Genomic DNA, 22,237 nt, shown 5'->3' on the forward strand with positions numbered 1-22,237 from the left:
CGACCGCCAGCCTCCCAGGGGACCGCCGCCCCGCCCTGGCTCCACCTCCCCGCCCCGGGTCAGACCTTCATCTCTGCCTTTCCCGCCTGAGACCCCTTGTTGGCTTCCCCAGCCTGACCCTAACTTCCAATCTCCCAGTCCTGACCCCGGCCTGCCCTCCCATCTGACCTCTTCCACCTCTACTCCTCACTTCCATCCGGATCGCTGGCCCCTGCCCCGCAGTCCCAGGTACTCTCCTCTCATCCAGCTTCTTGCCCCCCTCTGCTTGGCAAAGTCTGGAGTCCCTATAATGAGGTCCTTTTCCCCATTCCGCCTCTGCCTGCCTGGGTCCCCGACATAGAGGGGGTCCCTTGGCTCCCATATCTTCTGCCACCACCTTCCTAGCTCTGCAGCTGTGATGGGCTCCCTCCTGGGCTCCCCTTGGGGATACACTTCCCCAGGGAGCCCCCTCCCCAGCCAGGGTAGGCCTCTGATTGTAGGCGTTTGGGGATCCCCATGGCCCTGAGAGGCCTGTGTTCTGTGTCTGGCTTATCTGTGTCTTCAGTAGTCTTGCCCCTACCCTCAGCTTGACAGCATAGTAGCAGGATTCTGCTGCCCTGCCGCCTTGGCCCAGTGTGTCCGCCTTGCTGGCCAGCCACACCAGGCCTGGCTCTGGGCACCAGGGGAAAAAGAAAGAGAAGAGGGGTAAGTTTGGAAACACTGACGCTGTGGGTGCCTCCTCCCCCTCCCCAGGCCACTACAACTTTCAAAAACACTGACCCCTCTTGGATGTAAAGAGTGAATTTTGGCAGCTCAGAGCTCGGTCTTGGGGGACAGCCTGGCCCAGCCAGGAACATGAGAGGCCCCACAGATATCAGTTAAAGGGCTGGGCCTGGCGCTGGGACACTCAGAGGTGCCCGAGAGAAACCTTCAGTCCTTGGAAAATGTGCTATTAATGTGCTCTCACCTCCCCTAGAGTCTTGGGGTCTCCTGTGTGGCCCACTTAACTTCTACCTGATTGTCCAACAGTGCTTCTGCCAGGCTGAGTTCCATCTGTGTGTGCAATGGCCTGTCTGTTCATCTCCCCACCTAATAATCCAGCAATCTTTCTGCTGGTCACTTTCCATCCTTCCATCAGTCTGTCCAATGATCTGTGTCTGTCTGTCCAGTTGTCTGTCCATCTGTCCACCTGCCAGCTTTTATTCTGCCTGGCTTTTCCCACCTGCCTTCTGGTCAGTCTTCCTGTGTGTTCCTCTGGTGCAGGCTTGCCTGCCTCTGCCCCCTTCTGAACTGGGCCCTGAATTTCAGCGAGGAAGGGGAGGAAGAGGGCTCAGGGAGAGGTAGAGAAAGAGAACTCCTTTAGCCATGAAGCGCCTTGATTTTGAGTACACATCCCTGGCATAGCAAGGGGTTGCTCAGGACATGAGATCAAGCTTTGGGTCCAGCTCCCCCTGGGAGGGTTGGAATGAACATTTCTTGATACAGAGGATGTTTGGAAGGATAAGGTTCAGTGCTGGTAGGGTGGGAGGTGAGGAGTAGGGGCTGTCAGCAATGCCTTGGCCAGGGCCATGCTCGTCCTGACACCTTGTCCCCAAGAGCCCACGGCTAAGATGTTTCTTGGAGTCTGGGGGAGGAAATGTGATATGAAAACGTGCTGATGTTCAGGTCTCTGAGAACTGGTCCTCCGTGTTAGAGGTCAAAGTGGCCTAAGGCACCAGGAGCCCCACTTCTTGGGTGCTCTGTGACATTGTGTTTGTTGCTGGACCTCTCTGAACTTTAGATCATCAAAATGGGTAGAAACCGCAAACTTACGGTCTCCCTCTTGTTGAGATAATGAATGAGAGAGCTTGGTAAGCTGCAGGGGCCTGTCTGAGTGTGAGGGACGGCTGTTATTATTGCGGCTGGGGGAGGGGGCCCACACAGAAGTCTCCTCTGTTCTTGAAGAGCTCCAGATGTGGGATTTCTCAGCCACTCACTGTAGGGTTTTGTGTGATCTTGCCAAAAAGTGCTTCCTGCCAGTGGATGCCTAGTCCTCCCCTCCTTCCTTTTCCATTCTCCCCCAGAGAAGCCCCGGTGTTTTGTGCATACAGTCAGCTAGGACCTCCTTCTCACAGACACAGGCCGGTGGCAAGAGGGCCCTTGCAGAAGATCCCGGAAGAGAAGGCTTAGGAAGGAGGGACCTGGGACACCTCCCTCACAGCTGCCAGCCAGATCCCTCCAGCTCCACACAGAACCTGCACCTTTTCTGACACCTGGGGGTCAGGGACTACCCATAGATAGGACACTCTGGGAAGGGAGAATGACAACTCACGTCTTCTTGGTGAGATTCAGAATGAGGGATCTCCTCTGAGCTCTTCCTCTCTGTTTAGACCCTTGGTGTTGACACCCTGAACCCCAGCCCCTGATAGGCTCTCAACCCTTCCCAGTATTTTACAGAGACTGTTGTTGCCCATTCTGTTTCCTGGGTCCTGTGGCGAATGTCACCCTTATAGTACCTACTTGAAGGTCACAGCAGCCTCCCTTGGACTCCAGGAGCTGAAAGGAGCTGGTACAGAGCAAGGCCTGTGGCCCACCGTGCTTTCCAAGTGTCTGTGAGAGCTCTACTGCTGCTCCCCGCTCCCCCCCACAGCTGCCCAGCAGACTTTCTCTATGTGAAGGTTTACAGTTCTGTAAACATCCTCCCTCGGCCTTGTCCCTGGGGTCAGAAGCTGTGGGAATAGAGGGGAGGAGGTGGTAGCAGCTCCTAGAGCCATCAGGCTCCTAACCCTGGAGGTCCCCGACCTCCCATCCTGACCATCTGAGAGAGGACATCATCTGGGTTGGAAATAATCCCTGCAAAGGGTATGCAGGACCCTCGCTTTATACCAGGCTGGCCCCCACAGTTTGACAGCCCCATTTTGCTTTTGAGAAAACTAAGGTTGGTCCAGAGACCAAAGTCATGTCATCAGTTGGTGGCAGATGCAGAGGACAAGGCCTCGAGGCTCCTTACTCCCAGTCCAGGACGGCTCCCTCTCCTCCTTCCGGCTGCCTGCTGTGGCCCTTGGAGTTTGAACTGACTGTACGAGCTGCACCATCTGCATGCCAGGCACCATGCTAAGCAGACTGAGACTACTTTCATGGGTCCTGCAGCAGCCTTGGGAGGTGGCTGCCGTGATCCTCTGTTTAGCAGATGAGGAAACTTGGGACTCGGGAGAGTAACTCAGTTCATGTGGAAAAGCCTCATCCCAGAGCTTGATGGGAAATGGATCTCAGCCATCTCCCTAACACTGAGATCAGCACTCCTGCGCCACCCATTGGTCCCCAGCCCCCAACACACTGGCTCCTAGGAAGGGAGCACTGATAGGGTTTGGTGGAACTGAATGGCTTCCGCCCAGGTATACCCAGTGCAGTGACGCCTTTGTCATGCATACATACCCTTGCCACAGGCCTCCTGGATGTCTCCTGTACACACTCACACTCATGCCCACAGGTGTCATAAACACTATGCAGCATACATCCAAGGAAAAGGAATCCAGTGCACAGCACCAGCAAAGGTGCAGGTTTCACTCACTGCGGAGATATACACCTGAGCTTATGGCTCCAGCCAGGACCCTGAAGCCAGCTCAGAGCTGCTGTGTGCCCTAGAGTTTTTTGCCTTTACCTCTCACCCTTATGGAGCCTTGGGTATCTGCATTCATCTGCCTTGGAGGGCAGCCTCGGAACTATATAGGAGTGGGGTGGCTGGCTTCCTAGGACTCTGCTGGCCCATGCTTTTCCTGGGGAGCTCCTGAGTTCTTGTGTTCAACCGTGAGGTATAGTGTTGGTTATACCGGGACACAGAAAGGGGTATGCACTCCTCCAGAATCATACCTAGTGAACTCTTCCAGGAGCCCAGGTTGCTGCCTCCTAAGTCAGGATTCAGATGACAGTGGTCCTCATTCCAGCTAGTAGGAAAGACATGTTCTTAAGAACTTTGCATCATGATTGGGTCTCAGAGAATTTTTGCAATTTTTGAGCTGCTGATTTTCCACTCCTAGTCCTTTTGTTAGGCTTTTGTCAGGAGGGGAAGAGTGGAGAGACCATCTTATTTCTGATTTGCCTTCCTCCTGCCGCTTTGCTCCCCTCTTCCTGAGTTCTCCTTTGGGGTCAGGTTAGGTCTCTCATTGCCTACCCGTCTCAACTCCGTCTCAACTCCGTAGTACATTCCTTCTTCCCATTGAGGAAGCCCTGCTGGGTGTCTGACTTCAGTCCTGTTGATGCAGATGCGTGTATCCTTGGAATGTTGGAGCCAGGAGTGCTTCAAGAGGTGATTACTCTTGGGCTGATGGCAGCACTTTGAGTGGGTGATTAATTTAAGGTTCTCTGAGCCATCAAAGCTGCTGAAGCTGCCTGGGATCAGGGAGAGGAGGCGTTACCCCTGGGCCTGCCCCAAGAATCCATGCAGGGAAGTTTCCCAGCTTGGGACAGCAGCCTGAGATTTTAAAACCACCTCCCCATCTTCCTTGCACCTATATGGGTCTTTGGGCTGGCAAGCATGTGTGGCCTGGGGAGCCCAGTAGGGCATTCAGAGGACCTTGGGACAGCCCCTAGTGTGGGAGGGGATGGGAAGGGGTCTTTTTAAAAGCATGGGCTTGAGTCTGACAGATTTGGGTTCATTTCTTTTTCTACCTTTAGCAGGCATTTGCTGTGCAGGGCACTTAACCTCTCTAAGCTTTAGTTTTTCTCATCTGAAAAATATGGAAATAAAATACCTGCCTCTAGGATTGTCAGGGCTGACTGAGAGAAAGCAGCAAGCACTGCTGTCCACAAATGTTAGCCATTGTTATTGTTATAATCCTTGGCTCAGCGCAGTGGTTGGGTTGTGCCCTGGAGACAGTAGGAGCTGTGTTTGCCTATGTCACAGGCCTGAGTGCCTCTCACATGGTCAACAGAATGACCCTGTCTAAAAACAAAAAAAAGACAGATGGCTCCAAAGGCATTTCCTCATGTCCAGTGAGAGGCACTCAGGCCTGTGACATAGGCAAACACAGCTCCTACGGAGGAAAGTGAGGCTGGATATAAAGACTCCTTCCATCTGCCCATGGTCACCTCTCACCTGGATCACAGGGATGTACGTTGATTTGTTTATTTTTTCATTTGACAAATGTAGATAAGGTAATCAGTGCTATTCCAGGCTAGGGAACCACATCCCCTTGTGAGGAGGACCTGAGCCTGCAAGATCACTGACCTCTGCTGCTTCCTCTACCAGGGACTCCCAAGCTGAGCCATCTGGGTATAGGTGTGAGTGTCTGTGTGTTCTGGGGAGAGGGTGTGCCAGAGTGTCACTGTGCCGCCAGGGTTTGGGACGTGGAAGTAGAGGCAGGGTGCTCAGAGAGGTAGCCTGGGGCCCCTGGGTGAGGACAGCAACCTCCCACTGTCTCTGGAGCACATGGCCTCCAGATGGGGATGAGGGCAGGGAATCCAGAGGTGTCTCAGATGCCTGACTCAGTGTGTTCTGTAACACGGGCCTAACAGGAACGCTCAGGGCTGCCTGCGGAGCGATGCAGGGATGGGTGAGAGGAGCTGCTGTCTCAGGGCCTGGAATTGGGGCTGTGGCTCATCTTCTGTCACTTTCTCTTGGGCCATCAGAAGAGAGGGTAGCACTCAGATGGGAACTTGGGGGTCTGTTTGCCCACAGCAGAGGCTCTGGAGGACAAGACAGAGGACACTCAGACCACTGGGGCCCTCTAGAACCCCTCTAGGACTCTGTGCATTCTGGGCAACGCTGTTTCCACGGCAGGATCTGTGTGCCCTAGAGGTTGGCAGCTGGAGGAGGGTGAAGAATAGGGGGGCAGCCCCAGGCAGCAGACTAATTGGGCTGGGAATGTGTGAGCAGCCCTGACGGAGGGAGGTGAAGGGAACGATTCTTCTCCTCCCTGCCTGCCCTACTGGAGATTGGGGAGCAGTAGGTGGAGCATGGTTCCTGGTCTAGGGGCTAGAAGGAAATCTTGGGGCACACTCTCCTGAGTCTCCTCAAATACCTAAGTCAGGCCGGAGGGAGAGGGGAGCTCACTAGATATGAATGGAGTGTGGTCCTGTTAAAGCAGGAGGGATGGAGGTCAGACAGCAGGAAGGGTTTGCTGGCTTTAGAGTAGGGATAGGAGGGTTATGGGCTTCATTTCTTCCATCCTTCTTTCCCCACTGCTCCTGCCTGTGAGCCTTAGGCCTGTCCAGATCACTGTCTTTGGATTTATTTTTTGCTGGGCTTGGCTGTCCCTCGGGAGCGGGCGGGGGGGTAGGAAGAGAACAGTTTTGTCAGCACAATCCTGGGCCCTGTGGGGAATGCTCACCCTTGTAGCACCCTCTTGAAGGCCACAACAGCCTGCCTTGCAGTCCAAGAGCTGAAAGGAGCTGGTACAGAGCAGCTCCTGCCCATATAGCCCAACTGTCATCCTCTTCCGAAGGGACCAGCCCCTGGGAACAAGGGGGATCCAGGCACCTCAAGGCTTCCTTCCCTGGGGACAGGACCAGCAGTTGAGGGGTTGCTCTTTCTACCTCCATCCTCTCTTCCCGCATCCCTGCTCCTGAATGTCACAGCAGAGGTCTGCAGCTTCATCTCACACGTGGAGAAACTGAGGTCAGGAGAAAGGACCTGATTGCCCTAGGTCATAGCCCAGTAGATGGGAGTTGAATGCTATCTCCCAGCTGCTCCCTCTTCTGAGAGAAGGAACAGCCCTTGAATTCACTCATTTCTCTCACTTTCCGGCCCCTGGCATTGGTGGTGGTCTGGTAGAAGAGATGGGATGAAGGGGACAGTGTGACCCTTGACCCAGCAGAGGGAGAGTAAGGAATACAAGAAGGGTCAGTGAGGTATCAGCTTTTCCTGTCATGCTTTTTATCTCAAAGGAAAGAAAAAAAAAACTAGCCCTTTTTTTATATATAAAGGTATTAGGGTATAAAGAAGTTAAATGACTTGCCCAAGCTCTATAGAGAGCTAAGTGGTAGGGGCAGGATTTGAACCTGAAAAGGAGGCTCCCTGGGAGCCATGTGCTTAACCGTCCACCATGCTGCCTGCTCAAGGGCTGGGGGTCCTTCCTATGCACTTTCTTTTTTCAGTGCTGGGGATCAAACTTGAGGCCTCTCTCACATGCTAGGCAAGTGCTGTAAGCCCCTCTGTCTCCTCTTTCTGCCATGGAATGCTGGGGCTTTCTGTTGGGTCCTTTTCTCTGTACAGTTTCAAGGGTAGTCTCATATACTCTTGCTACATCAGAAGTCTCCTTCGTGAGGAAAGCTTCTCTCTGCAGTTTCATCCCTGAGCTTCTGGCCTAACTCCCTGCAGACACCTTCTAGCCTCCTGCCCTGAGCATCTCAGACTCAGTATCTCCCTATATACTTGCCCTCCCTTCTCAGTCCACCTGATAGCAGCTCTCCCATACTTGGACCCAAATCCAGGAAGCCCCTCCTGTAACATCCCGTGTTCCTCCCCTGGGAAATGACCCATCATGTGCCCATGCCTTAGTGCTCCAAGTGCTTTTCCTTCTGCCTGTGGCTCCCTCCCCTCTGCTACCCACCCATCATCTGGCTAACTCCTATCAAATCCCAGTTTGAGCACCCTTCTTCTTGGAGGCACTCCCTGCCCATGCCACCCCAGGCTCAACTAGGAGTCCCCAGGGCTCAGTTCACCCCACCCCATGTATTCTTGGGTGGGGTTTGAGCACCCTCCTGGCCATGGTGGGAAATGAGTGAATATTGATGAGTGTGGGAATGAAGGTGACCTTGCCAGAGTTGTAAGTAGGGTTTTGCTAACGAGATAAACAGAGAAGGGGCCCCTTGGTCCTCTGTGTCCTGGAAGCTCTTGTGATTTTTATTCTGATCCCGTATGCTCCCGGTGGAGGGATCAGCTAATACAAAGGCTCTGAGGCTGGACTGGCAGAATTCTTTGTCCCTGGACCGCAGAGTGTGGGTGCCTACAGCCCTGAGGGTGGAACCTTCATCTTCAGGCTGTGGAGGCTGGCTTTATCCTGTGCACAGCGGGGAACCATAGGAGGGCAGGCCAGGGCAGGGTCACTGGACGGGCACCAGGCCTTGACTGGTCCCTTTCTGAGCAAGTACTCTGCAAATACTAAGCTCTCTGGTTCTTCCAGCCCCCAGTATGTGGCAGGCACTATGCTTGTTCCCATTTCAGGTAGGAAACTGAGGCTCAGAGAAAGGAAATAAGGCGCACCAAATCTCACAACTCATCTATGGCAGAGCCAGGATCCAAACCCATATTTGTGACTCCCAGGCCCCAACTCCACATGATTGTTAGACGCATTCACAGACTGAGGTAGTTTTCAGTGGCCTAAGGCAAAATTGAAGAAAATAAGGACAATGTAGTTAGTGTCTTTTTCAATAAGCTAAATTTATTACACTTGACTATCTTTAGTCTGAGATTATGTCCTTTCTTTTATAAAATGATGGACTAGGAATTTTTTTTGAATGTCCCTTCTTAACAAAACAAAAAGTTGACAACCTTATGCAGTCATCAAAGTGTTTTGAGAAATTTTACCAGTGTGTGGAATCCCTGAGTCTGTGCACCATCCTAGCTCCTCCCTCCTGAACTCGGGTCAGAGGGGAGGAATCTGGAGTGGATGGAGGGATTAGGGGAACTGAGAAGCCTCAGGCTCTGTTCTCCAGGACCAGCCCAGGTCTCTTACCTAAAACCGGGCTTGGGGGCAGGGCCTGCCAGAATCAGGAGACCAGGAGTTAGTTAGCAGGCTGGGTCTGCCTCCGGCCTCTTTTTGCCAGTGACTTTGTGACACCAGGCAGATGACTCAACCTCTCTGAGGCACCAGTTTCCTTCTACACAGAATGGCAATGAACCACTCCACCTGCCCACCTCACTGGGTTGCCTCTTGAATCAGATGCTTGGTAAACTATAAAATGCTGTAGAGAACAGGATTTTTATCTTCGAATCATAGGCTCCCACTTCTCTTTGAGTCCTGAGGAAGACATGTTGAGGGAATGGATCTGCCCAGTAAGAGCAGGTCGGCCAGGCTGACAATTCCTTTCCTCAGGACCCCTGGCTGGCAGCTCAGAAATGCACCCGGGCTGAAGCCCAGGGGAGCTCTGGGAAAATAATGCATTCATTGGGAACTAGGCTTAGAGTTCCCAGAGTGTGCATTTAGTAATGAGATTCATAGTCTTCTCTCTCGTAGGCATTGTGCTAAATATTTTCACATAGTACTTCGTCACATCCTTCCAGAGCCCTCCACTGTAGGTATTGCTATTGTTCCCATTGTCTAGAGGAGGACACTGTAGCTTCAGGTAAGCACACAGCGGGTGAGTGATGGGCTGATTGCTCAGCCCAGACAACAGAAGGCTGGAGAGCCTGAGAATGCAAGGACCCTGTGCTGTGCTAGGTGGGGATGAGGAAAAGTTTGTAGGGCTGCTGTGGGGGCAGGGTGCTCGGTGTCTGTTGGGGACGTGGTGTGGCATAGAGACAAAGAGACAGGGTCCTGCTGGGTGGCTTCCTGCAGTTACCTCCCTATTTGAGGGGTCTCAAGTACCACTCAATAATAATAATACAGAAAATAATAGCAAGTGTGTGTTGCGTGCTCACAGAGTGCCAGACACTGCTCTGAGGTCTTCCAAAGCCTCCTTTCACTTGGTCTCAACCATCCTGTGAAGTAGGTTCTATTGTTGGGCCCATTTCTCAGATGAGGAGGCTGAGGCACAAACTCTTAAGTAACTTGCCTGGATGTAGGTGGTGGGGCTGGGACTCCCTGACTTGCTTGTTCCTCTTGGAGGCTGCTAGGGGGAGCAGTTCAAGGTTCTCCTTCTTCCCTATTCTTCTTTCTCATTGGCAGTCCCTGGGACAATCTGTATGCCAGATGCTGGGGACAGAGTAGAGAGTTAGACCCTCCCCTACTCTCTGGAGGACTTGGGCTTGGAAGCTGGCAGCTACCGGGTGAAGTGAGTGGTCGGTGCCACTGTCCCCCAGCAGAGTTCTGAGGGAACCAACGTAGAACCAATGTGGGCCTGGTGGGGAAGGCTTCTCCGAAGAAGAGACTTTGAAATAAGAAGGATGAGTGGAAGGAGGAGTCAGCCAGGCAAAGAGGAGCATGGAATAGTGTTCTGGGAAGAGACGTTAGCAAGGGCAAAGTCCCTGAAGTAGGACTAAGCAAGACATTTGCAAAGAACGGCAAGGAGTCAAAGAAGTAGGATCCCAGAGGAGGTGAGTAGTGTCCCAAGAAGAGGCCAGGCTTGAACAAGTCCAGGCTTGGTGGGGACAGCCCTAGGCTGAGGAGCAGCAAGTTCCTGGAGAAGGAACTAATAGCAGAGTGATACGTGGATTCAGATTTTATTTATTTATTTTTGGTACCAGGGATTGAACTTGGGACCTTGTGCTTACAAGGCAGGCAGCAGAACCACTGAGCTAATTCCCGGCCCTAGATTTTAGAAACTCTCCTCTGAGACTAGCCTGTAAGATGGAAGACAGAGGATTCTGGCAGAGAGCCCCTGGGATGCCATCCTGCATGGCCTCCTCTTTCCCCTGCCTTCCTCCCAGGGCCAACCCCCTGAGTGCCTCCCCCACAGCTGTCCACAACCCTGCCCAGGGCCTGGCTGCCCCAGCCTGGCCTGGAGCCCTGGGACTTTGCCTGTAGGGAAAGCTCCACAGACTTATGCAAACCCTGGCCTGCTGAGCTGGGGGTGCCTTGGAGGCAGGGAGGACAGGGCAGGCCCTGAGGCTGTCTGGGAAGTGGAGGCGCTAAGGATATGGGCTTGGGGATTGTGGGGGTCCCCAGACCAGTAGCCCAGAATAGCCCCACGGGTGCATGCCAGGATTTGGCTCAGTTGATGGTAGAGGCCTCTGGAGAAGGGAGCAGGGCCCATGTAGCACCAGCTCCTCTCCTTTCTTCTCTTCTCACTTCTTCTCAGTGGAAATCACTGGTTTCACTCAGCTCCCACTTTCTTCTGGTGGGTAAACTGAGCCTCCAAACTGGTCAGGGACTAAACACAGGTCGGTGGTAAAGCCCAGACCAGAACTCAGGAGCAGTCCAAGAGTTGTAGAGGTTCCCGGCCAAGATAAATGACAGCCTTTCTGCAGAGCCTTCCCCAGGCTGGCCAGACTCAAGTCCCTCCAGGGTAGTCTTGGGTAGGTTTCTTCACTTCTCTGCACCTTAGCCTCTGGGTCCACCATGCTCCAGGTACTGGGAAGGAGTCACTTTTCCCACTTTATGGTTCACAAAGCACTGTAAAGCATACCTGGCCCATCAGCGGGTTTAATTATTGTATACTCAGTGAAACCCATTGATTTCTTGTAATAGGTCTGGAGGAGATATTATTATACCATTTACACCCAGGCTCAGAAAGGAGAAATCACTGGCTTGAGGTCATTCTGCCGAGAAGGGGCTGGTGCCCAAGCGTCCAGGCGCCTGTCCAGGATCCCTGATGAACACAGCCCTAGTTTTGAGTCTGTATTCTCAGTGCAAATCAGCTTGTACCCCAACAAGACGCATCAGACAGCTAGGCATGGGCTGTTTGTATGTGTTGTAGGCTGGGCTGGCCTGCTCGCTGGAACTGGGCTCACACCAACCCCCATGCCCTGTGCTCAGGCCTGGCCACAGCTGCTGCCCCATGAGGAAGGACACCTTGTCACTTGCCCTCCTGTATCAAGATTCTGGGCTTGGGCATGGGTGGCTAGGGAGGGGGCTGGCTGTTTCGTGATTACGATGGCACCTGCCAGCCCTTCTCATGATGGGCTCTGGGCATCTAATGCCCCTCACATGACAGGCATGGGATGGACCCTGGACTGGGAGAGGGATTTGCACTCTCCTAATCCCGGGGCTGCAGCCCTCCCTCTGTCTTGGCCACAGCCGTGGGAGAAGTTTGTCCCTGCCCCATGCCCGGTGGCCCCAGCTCAGACCCCTGGCACACATCCAACTCTCTGCTTGGGGCTGTCCCCTGCCCGGCTCATGCTTCCCACCCTCCCACTATTTGGACAGAATTGGGACTTATGGGGGCAAATGCCTAGGGTATTTGAGGCTGATGGAGGTGCAGTGCTGTGCAGCGTTTGGGGCTGGAGGATAGGACATTATCAGAGTTTTAGAGCATAGGTGGGGCACAGGATCAGTTAGAGTACAGAGTTAGAGGAGTGTTTGGGGCTAATCCTGGGCCACCCCTTCCTGGAGAGATTTGGCCACAAGTCAGGGAGGCAAATGTGTGGGCCCCGCCCCCTCCCTGGGCAGTAAACACCGCCGTCGCCTGGGAGACCAGTCCAAACATCCCGGCCCCCCACGGTTATTTATACCGGACTAACTCTCCTTCTCTGGCCTGGTCTGGCCCCTCAGTCCACCCCTGAGCTGAGTGACCTGAGCTGAAGGTCCAGCCCCTGTCAGACTGGAAGCCTTTCAACAAGTCTGCTCACATCTCACTGAAGACTGGGCACCACCTCCTCTGAAGATTCCTGTCCCACTGGAGGCCCTGGATCTCTGGGTCAGAAAATAGCTCCTAGGACTTGGGTAGCTCCTGGAGGTCAGAAGCCCTGCCCCTGTGCCCTGGGTTTGCTCTAACCTGCTGCATAACTGTGGTCACTGAGCCCTGCATGTCCTAGTGGGGCGGGGCCTAGGTTAGAGCTGTCAACCTGTTCTGAGCAGATCTGGTTCTTTGAATGAAACCTGCCATAGATGCTTGTTAGTTACGTAAAACAGATCAAAGCAGGGCTGACTGACTAGACTCCAGGGTGGGGACTCAAAACCCCACCCTGACTGTGTGTCCCTGCATACTGACCTGGAGCCTGCCTGTTGTCCTCCTCATTCTAGAACATGTTCCAGGTAGTCCCGGGTGTTAGAGCCATCCAGCTAATTTGTAGTGTCAGAGTGTAGATGGGGCCTGGACAACACACTGAGGCATCCACAAGAGGGTATTCAGGGCCCCTCTGGGTGAGAGATGGCCCTGGTGTGGAGAAAATGGGGACACCACATGGGTTGAGGATCAAAGGGTAGCAAGCTCGGGCTGGTTGTCCCCTCCCTGTCACATTCCAGTATGGAACTCCAAGAATCTAAATTCAAACCTGGTCTTCCAAGATTATTATGAAGGTATAAGTGTCAGGAAGGATGGAACATATTTCATTTAACAGCTTGTTAATTTGATTTAAACTTTTAAATATTTAGACTTACAGTATGTGGGTCTCCATCTGTACTGTTTCCCTTCCCCACCAGTGTTAGGAGTGAGCTCACATCAGGTCTCCCTTTACAACCCATCAGGGCCCTCAGACTTCACAGGACAGGTTAAAGGTCACAAGTCACTAGTGCTCAAGGCCCTGGCAAGCGAAGTCTTCCTCTTCACTGTCGATATTGTCTGAGCAGCCACCGGGGCCAGCCTCAGGCATGTGGAAGTCACGCTGGCCCTGTTGTAGAGGGTGGTCTTAATGGGGTTAGGGGCAGAGGTACGAACATCCTCAGCCCTGAAGAGAATGTCAGGGGGTCCCCAAGGTTCCCAGAAGAGACCTGGAACCCTAACCAGTGGCTAGAGAGATGTGTCTTTGCAAAGTAGTGCTGGGATTCTTAGGGTGAGTGTGAGATCCCAAAAGAAAAGAGCACAGAAGTGATCACTTCTGTGGTAATGCACAGTAGAGTGTGGCTGATGCTTTGGGGGTATAGAGTCTCCAGGGCTGGTCTGAGGAGCTTGGGTTCATTGGCTGGCTGGCTGGCTTTCTTTCTCCTTCTCTTTTCGAGACAGGGTCTTGCCATGTTCAGGCTGGGCTTGAACTTAGTGTGTAGCCCAGGCTGGCCTCAAACTGACAGTGATCCTCCTGCCTCAGCTTCCTAGGTGCTGGGATTGCAGGCATGTGGCATCACACCATGCTTGGAGCCTGGGTTTAGAGGGGAGCAGGGGCCACTGTTGATTGTCAGTGAGGGAGGGACACTTGGACTGCAAGACAGATGGACCGGGGTAGGGCTGCACCCTGGGTAGTCAGTGAAGAGGCTGGCTGGGGTTGGGGTAGGGCTGAGTCTTGAGCTGGCTAGGGGTGGGAAGTGGGGGAGCTAAGAAAAAGAAGGGACGGGAACTCTCCTTTCTGAGACCACACCTCCTATCTAGTCTCCTTATCCTGCCATTCCACTGCCCTGGAGGTAACCCTCCCCAAAGTAGATTCCTTTACACAGGGGTTCAGTGGGGAGGCTTCAATTGGGTAAGAGGTTTTCCTGGCCCAAAGGGACCCGTTCTTTCATTCAGTCACTCATTCCCTCACTCAGTGAATATTCATGGAGAACCTACATTGCACTAGGTGTCCGCGGTGTTGGAGAGGGTAGTGAACAGGACACAGCCCCTGCATTCACAAACTTGCATTACGTCCAAGAGCAAAAATCATCAACTGTATCCATCGCCGGGGTCCACCCTCTGGCTTTGCCTGTGCTGGGTCCCAGGGACCCTCCCATCATCACTCATTAGCTTCAGCCATCCTTGGTCAGTGCCTGCTTCTCTGGATACTGAGCACCCAGGAGGGGGCCCCGTGCCTAAGGCACAGGCCCTAGGACCACTCCTTTGGGTAGGAAGAGACTGGGCTGGGGGGTCAGGATCTGGTTCTTTGCATTCATTCAAGGTAGATTTTGAGCTCCTTATAAGAACTTTTTTAGCCCTGGTTTTTGTATTTGCCCATTGGAGATTTGGGGAGCCCCTGAGGAGGGGAGGGAAGGGAGAGACCAGTCAGCTAGTGGTACTCTCATTGGTGAGCTACCCGCTTAGCTATGGTGGAAGGTGGAGGGGTGCCGGTATTATCATCACCGACAAAAGGTGGTAATCATTAACTCATTGCATTCACTGTGAGCCATCCTCCTGTATCTTCTTAATGTATTCCTTGAATGCCACAATTTTTGGTGGGTGTATGTTTTCTTCCCATTTTTTTTTTTTTTTTGGATGAGGAAACAATGTCAGTAAGATGAAATAACTTGCTTGAGGTCACACATGAAATTACCTGACACTGGGAGCCCTTCAGGACGGCGCTAAGAGGTGCTGCCTGGCACCTGCCCATCCTAAGCACTCAGCCTGAGAGTGGACACCCAGCTCTCCCCTCCCCCACAGCCCCCCATCTTGATCCCCTTGGGGGCCGGCGCAGCCCAGAGCCTGGGCAGTGGGTACGGCGATCCTGGCCAAGGCAGTACTCGGGCTGGATCAGGCCAAGGCCCAACTCTGGAGCTTAGTACCTCGGGGTCCCCGGATGCACAGTTCCCCCACCCGACCTTGGTGGGTGGGCGAGCCGCGGACAGTCGGGGTGTCGCGTCCTCGCTCTCCGCCCCTGGCCTCGGGGACGCAGCGGCACCTTCACACTTTCCGCTTGGCCCTCTGCTCGCCTTTCAGGCCGCCGCGTTTTCAATTGTTAATTTGGAAACGGAAAAAGAAGCCGGCCGGGCAGGGAGGCAGCGGGGAAGTAACCCGAGCTGCTGCGTTGCCCGCGCCGGGAGCCTCGTGTCGGCGAGGCCCCGCCCCTCTCGGGACAGCCAGGGCCCGCCCACCGGAGACCACGGCCAGACCCGCCCCCTCAAGTGTGCTCCGCCCACGCTGAGACCGCGGGGCTTTGCTCCAGATCCCAGAACGTCCAGCGGCGGCAACTCTGCCCTGGAGCTAGGGGACCCAAGGCAAGCGCTCCAAGAACTGAAGGGGCGGGGGAGTCTCCTAGGAGCCCCTTCCTCTCCCGAGGAACCCCGCCGGTGTCAGCCTCCTGTATCCGGGAGATGAACCCAAGCCTTACATGGGCTTCATTCTGTCAGACCTCCGCCTTCGGGCTGCAGGACCAGGGATAATCAGCCCCATTAGCCAGAAGGAGAAACTGAGTCCCAGAGAGGCACAGTTTATTTCCTCAAGGTCCCAGGGGTAAGGCAGAGCCATCTCAAGCCCCATCCTGGTGGTGATACGTACAGAATCTGCCTTCCTCAGAAAGTGGGGGGCACCTGGACCAGAGATACGACGCCCGCACACACCATGTTCTGCACTTTTTCTATGGTTAGTGAATTATTGGAAGTTCTGCGTTAGTCTATCCTGACTCCTGCTTGATATCATTATTCAATTATGGGAGAGTTTTGGAGGCAGAAGGAAGTCCCATCTAGACTTTCCATGCAAATGAAATGTAAAAGACCCTCTTCCGGAGAATCCAGAACGCTAAAGTCTCGGAGGAAAGCGGGAGCTAGCAGGTCCCAGATGGACCGCAAAAAGTAAGGCTTATCAGCAAGGAGTGAACTGAAACTCTGAGACAGTGTCCTAACTCTTGGGGTGATTAGTGGCAGTGTCACGATAGAGAAAATGCGACCTAGGTTCCTAGCTCTGCTCAAACTCTGTGCCTCTGCCTTCCTTGCTCCCAGTCCAGACATCTCCCTCAGAGTCACCGAGCATCCTTGAGCTTTGGCTCTGAATCCTCTGGACCTGCAGGCTGGGTGGGCGGCCTTCCCTTTTCATGAAGCTGGGGTAGCTAAAGGGCTGCCTACAGATGTCCCCCAGCTAGAAGAGCTTAAGACCCTTCCACCCGCCTTTCCACCTCAGCTGTGGAATAGGCTTAGAGAAGCCGAGCTCCTAGCCCAAGGTCACACAGTAAGCCTTTCTCAGCTTGCAGGGTTCATTGGTCTTGCCGGTTCTGGGTTTGGGGTTCCCACAGAGAGCAGCTGTGAGCAGCTGCCCCAGGTGTGGCCTGTGCGTTTGCATGCTGCTTTGCTTACCAGTAGCAAAGGCATTAAAACACCCCTCCTCCTTCGTACCCGCAAACCTCATGCTGGGTGGGGTCCTCAGTGGCTGAGTCTGCAGAACTCCCAGGCTGGGCCCAGACTTGGCGCCTGAGCTCCCCAGGGGGCCTTACCCTTCCTAGAGCTCCTGTTCCACTCCGTCAGCTCTTGTTGGTGCTCTCTCAGCTCGGGGAGTACTGAGAACCAAGTGTCTGGGACGACACTCTTTCCCCTGTTTTAGAATCTTCCCTCCCTTCCCCTCCTCTCTTTGCACAGGTTCTGCTGATTCAGAGAACAGAAGGCTCCTTGGAGGTGACCCTGACCCATGTCAGGCTCACGGAGCTGGGGAGCTAGGCAATCCTGGAACTCGGTGCCACCCTGCGACATAGTAGCAGGGAGGGCAGGGGCAGGTCCCGTCCTGGCCCCAGGAAGAGGGAATTTTTAAGTTGGAGTGAAGGGTAGGTACCTGTGTCCTTCCACAGAAAAAGGAAAAAGTGAAAAGAGATTACCTTTGGAGCTGGGAAATCTGGAGGCCGAGCCGAGCTCTGTCTCTCATGTACTGTGTGATCAGCCAGGCCCCTCTCTGGTGGGAGTCAGTTTCCCCATATATAAATTAGAGGGTGGGTGCCTCTCCAGAGGATCTTTCATTGCTACAATATAGCCAGTATCTAATCACATCTTGCCACCTCCACTTCCCCTTGAACAAATCACTGTCAGCTCTTGCTGGGATCGTACCATTAACTTCCCAACTCCAGGTGGGCAAACACCCTCCGGCTCCAAGCTGTCTGTTCCCCCCACTGAGGCCTGGGGATCTTTTGCAAACAGGAGATGTACTGCTCACAGCTCTCCATCTTGCCTGGCATAAAGGCTGAATCCTCAGCAGCCAGGTGTGGCTTTTCTTCGACTGCCTCTCTGCCTTCCCCTCTTTCAGGGTGCTACCCAGCACCCATTTGGATCAGCACAAGATATGCAGGGTGAGAAGATTGGACCTCCGGATTTCTAGGGGGAAGCTACTCAGAGCTTTTCACATGTAGAGGTTTACCCTGCAATAAAGCTGAGCAAGGAGATGGAGTGGGATTAGGGAGCAGGCACTGAAGCATCCCATGTAATCCAGCCTTGTTAGGGACATGGAAAGGTGAAACACAAGAGATAAGGAGGGAAAACAACAGATTTGTCTGCTGGGGTGGAGGCACAGAGGTCCACTAATGGAGTATCAAGTACCAGGCTGAGGAACTGGAGGGTGAAGCTTAAGATGGCCTTGTGGATAGGGTCTTCCTTGCAACCATCCTTAGGAGCTCAGGCCTGAGCTGAAAAGTTGATAGATTTCACACTTAAAAAAAAAAAAAAAAAAAAGCAGCTCCTTGTTCAAATGAAATCTTATGGCAAGCCCAGGGCCACCTTATGTAAACCTGGGTCAGCAGGAAGCACATGGATCTGCTCAGTGGATCCAAGAGAAGGTTTCCATTGGCCATCTTGTTTCTCAGATCCTGGCTGCCTAAATTCCAGCCCTTACTTTCCCTTCACTTCAGTGGACTTCTTGGGAGAGCTCAATGTCTCCCTGTTTGAAAAGCCAGAACTACCTGGCCAGCCCTCAATAGGCAGATGGCCTCTGCTTCCTCCTTGTTCAGCCTTGGCTTGTGTTGACATGTTGCTCAGTTCACTCACCTAGTGCAGTAGATCGTCTGGCTGGCATGGGAGAAAGAAGCAAGGTGAACAAGTCAGGGAGTTTGAGGCTGGTCCAGGTGGGAGAAGCTATCATTCATTGTATTAGTCTATTTTCTGTCACTATAACAAAATAACTGAGGCTAGGTACTTTATAAGGAAGTGATTTATTTAGCTCACAGTTCTGGAGGCTCAAGGGCATGGTGCCAGTATTGATCCAGGTCTGGTGAAGGCCTCAAGGTAGATAGAATCACAATCATGGGAGCGAATATGAGAGTAAGATGCCATATGGTAAGACAGGAAGACAAAGGTTGGAGCCAGAGGAGAACTAGTTAATCCCACTCAAGGTCATGGCCCCAGTGACTTAAAACCTCCCACTAGGCTCCACCTCTTAAAGGTCTAACCACCTCTTAACATTGTCACACTGAGTACATGAACCCTTGGGGCATAGACCATATATTCATCGAATGTCTTATACAGAAGACACCACTTTCCATGTCCTGTGGAACTGAGGCCACTTGAACTAGTAGCTCAAGAAAGATTAGCATGTGGAGGTGACTGATACGGAAAGAGCACAGCTGGGATTCATAGACTAGAGGAAGGGAGAGGAGACCAGGGTACTGCAGTTCTGTTACCACTGCTCTCTGCATTTTTGCCAACTTTCCTCGAGGGAAAGAACCCAGCTGACTCAGCCAGCCTGTAGGTGGACCCTGTTTGGGTCAGTCTCTGGCCTGGATGAATCAGTGGCATGAGGACAGGGGCGTGGAGCCGTCATCGCAGGGCCGCCATGCAGTGCTGCTGTCTGTTCACTGTAAAGGGACTTAGCTGAGAGGCTCAAGTGGCACTGAAATCCAGCCTGTGCTCGGGATGTGTCAGTCCACAGCAAGGCATGGCTATGTGTGTGGGGCCAGCTAGAGGAGCCGAATTGTTGTAACTCCTCAGGATAACGGGAATGCATTTTTCTAATTGCTCTTCCAAGAAGGGGCATTTTGTTTGTTTGTTTGTTTGTTTGTTTGTTTAGAGACAGGGTCTCGCTATGTAGCCCTGGCTGGCCTCAAACTAGCAGCAATCCTTTTGCCTCGGCCTCTTGAGTGCTGGGATTACAGGCATGTCCCAGCACACCCTGTATTTTTTCATAGTTTGCCCTATGTGCCGAGGCTGGTGTCCCTCTGGGGAGGCCCTCAGGCTCGCTTCCTCCATTCTACCCAAACTGCTAAATAATCATACACAGTCCTGAAGCTGGAAGACCTTATCTATCATTGAGTTGTCTCCCACATTCATGTTGCATACAGGGAAATGGAGGCTCCATGAAGACCTCATCTACCCTGAGCCCCAACCCAGGCCTCTGACCCTGAGAAGCAGCAGCACACAGCAGCAGCCCTGGTGTGGGGCCTGGATCACGTGCTCTTGCTCCCTTTGCCATATTTAGAATCGCTGGATCAGAGGAAACTTTTCCTCCCAGCCCCTGAGGATTCTTGGAAAGAGCCTCGCTCTGAGGCCTGCTTACTGCCCCTCCCCTTATCCCCCTGTGGGAGAAAGTGAGTGCTGCTTGCTCTCCCTAGAACACGGTGGGGCCCTCCAGGCCACTCTGCACCCACTGTCAGGAAGTTCCCATTAAAGCTGGCTGAAGTTCCTTCAGTATCAGCTCTGATTTAGGGCTCAAGAAGACCCTTCCTGCAAGCAGGTGGTAGGAGTCTTGACCTCTGCTCTCCAGGAGCCTTTGGCTAAATGGGGATGGACTGGCCCCAGGATCCCTTCAGCTGAGACAAGACAGACCCTAGCCTTTGCAGTCCTGATTTGGGAGACAACAAAGGTGTCACTCTTTCCAAGCCAGAGGCAGAAATCAGAGAGCTGCTGGTGGCTGGGCAAGACCCAGACACTGAGAAGCCTCAGTCTGGGGGAAGGGACACTGGAGTAAGGCAGGGAGGAAGCCTTGGAGGAAGAAGATACGGTGTAGAAGGACTTTGGCCTTGGTGGAGGGTCGTGTCCCCTCATCCCACACAAACTGTCTCGTCACTAGATAATCAAGTCTTAAAAATAAAAAAATAGTGAAATCCCCAAATGCTTGTGTTAGTACCTGGGATATTCCACACTTCGCACCCACCTTTGCTATTGGGGCCAATGATTGTGTTCTCATGGGAGTCCTGCCTGGTGATCTTCCTCTCCCAGCTTCTACCTCTTCAGACCTGCTACCCTGCCCTGCTCCTACCTCTGAGAAGGGGCCCTTACTTCTCCCTCATGGAGCCCCCAGGACATGAGCTCAGACCCTCTGCTGCTCCAGCCCCCTGCCCTCCTCCTTAACCCAGCCCGTTAGGGCTCAGCACCAGCCCCTCTGCCCTGGATCCCATCTTCCCATCAGCCTTTCACCTTCCCTGGAGACCCCGTCCCATCGCTGTCTCCTCCGCTTCTCTGTCTCCTGCTCTTCCACTCTGCCCGCTCCTTGTCAGCTACCTCTGCCTCTTTGCAGTCTGCTGTCTTTAAGTAGTCCTGTCTCATTCACTGTCCCCACTTCCTCACTGTCCCTCTTCTTTGTCACTCCATCTGCTCCGGTCCTCCCCTCTGTCTGAGGCTGCCCTGGCCAAGGTACTCAGTAACCAACATGTCACCAAATCCAGCGGACATTTTTCAGGCTTTATCTCACTTGACCTCTTGGCAGCATTTGACACTGTTGTTCGCTCCCTCCTTGAAACACTTGCTGTGTGTGACCTCCCTGACACCTCTCTCTTCCGGTTTCCCTTCCACCTCTGGCTGCACCTGGCTGGTCTGGATGGCGGGCCTCTCCTCCCAGTGTGCTGCCAGGGTTGTGCTGTGTCCTCATCTAAATTCACCATATGCTGGCTGGACTGTCTTAGATGTTCCTTTGACCCCAGTCACCACCTCTACCCTGAGGTTCCCCCAATCTGCACTGCCAGCCTGGGTCTCTGCTTAATCGGTGTATCTTTGCCCAGTGTCCCCAAGCCCTCTCCCTCTGACATGCCCACAGTGGAACTCCTTACCTTACACCTGCTCCTCTCCTGTCTCCCAAGAGTCTACTTGTGGTACCTTCATCCACCCAGTGTCCTAACCAGAAACAGAGGAGTCATTCTCCCTCATGGTCCCCATTTCCAATTAATCACCAAGACCTACTTCCTGTATCTTTCTTCAGTCCATTCACTTTTCTGTGTGCCCTGTTGCCACCACTCTGGTCCAGGCTACTCCCAGTGAGTTAGGGAACCTTCTGCCCAGTTTTGCTGATCAGTCTCCCTGCTCTAGTCGATGGTCCACACTGCCCCTGGAACAAATCACACTATCATTCTCTCTTCTCAGACTCTTCTGTCCTAGCTCTGTCTCTTGGTTGGCCAAGGGAGAGCATGGTTTCTGACTGCCACCAGACATGATGGAAAAGCAAATGTTTCAAAAAGCAAATGCTGGTCTAGCTCTGCTGGGAAGATTATAGAGGGCTGGGGCCAGACAGCTCCTGTATACCATCTGTATAAGTATGCTACTATAGATGGAGAAACTGAGGCTCCAGGAGGAGCCAGAAACAAACCTTAGACAGTGCTTATATTTTGTGTGATGAAACCACATAGTCGTCTGGCAGACCCCAGCTCAGGGCTTACCTCTGTCTCTTCCCCTCCCAGCTCCAGACGTTGACCTTCCTTTTGCTGCCCTGAGAATGGGCCTCTGTGTGAGGACCAAGGCTGAGGCAGCTGGAGTGTCAGCTGGTGCTGGACTTCTAGTCCTAACTCTGCCACTATCACTGTGATCCTGAGCAAGTCTGATGGCCGTAGGTCCTGTTTCCTCACCTGGAGGACAGGGATAATTATTCAGGTGCCTGGAACATAAGATGTTCACCATCAGATCAAGTACATCCCTGAAAATGAATTGAGCATCTAGGGGTAATGAAACTCCCAGTCTGTGGACTAGGGTAAACTTCAGAGCTTTTTTTTTTTTTTTTTTTTTTTTTT

General features: G+C 53.2%; 1 protein-coding gene across 1 annotated transcript in view; it reads left to right on the plus strand.

Moving 5' to 3' along the window:
- Positions 1–22,237, plus strand: part of Kcnq4 (potassium voltage-gated channel subfamily Q member 4) — a 48,810-nt gene that overhangs the window by 3,308 nt on the left and 23,265 nt on the right. The window contains exon 2 of the mRNA XM_010626077.1: positions 11–228. Coding sequence (XP_010624379.1) covers positions 11–228 — 218 coding nt within the window. The remainder of the gene's footprint in view (positions 1–10; positions 229–22,237) is intronic.

This window comes from Fukomys damarensis, unplaced genomic scaffold (assembly GCF_012274545.1).
Source record: "Fukomys damarensis isolate Sample0158 unplaced genomic scaffold, DMR_v1.0_HiC HiC_scaffold_23, whole genome shotgun sequence".
Lineage (NCBI taxonomy): Eukaryota > Metazoa > Chordata > Mammalia > Rodentia > Bathyergidae > Fukomys > Fukomys damarensis.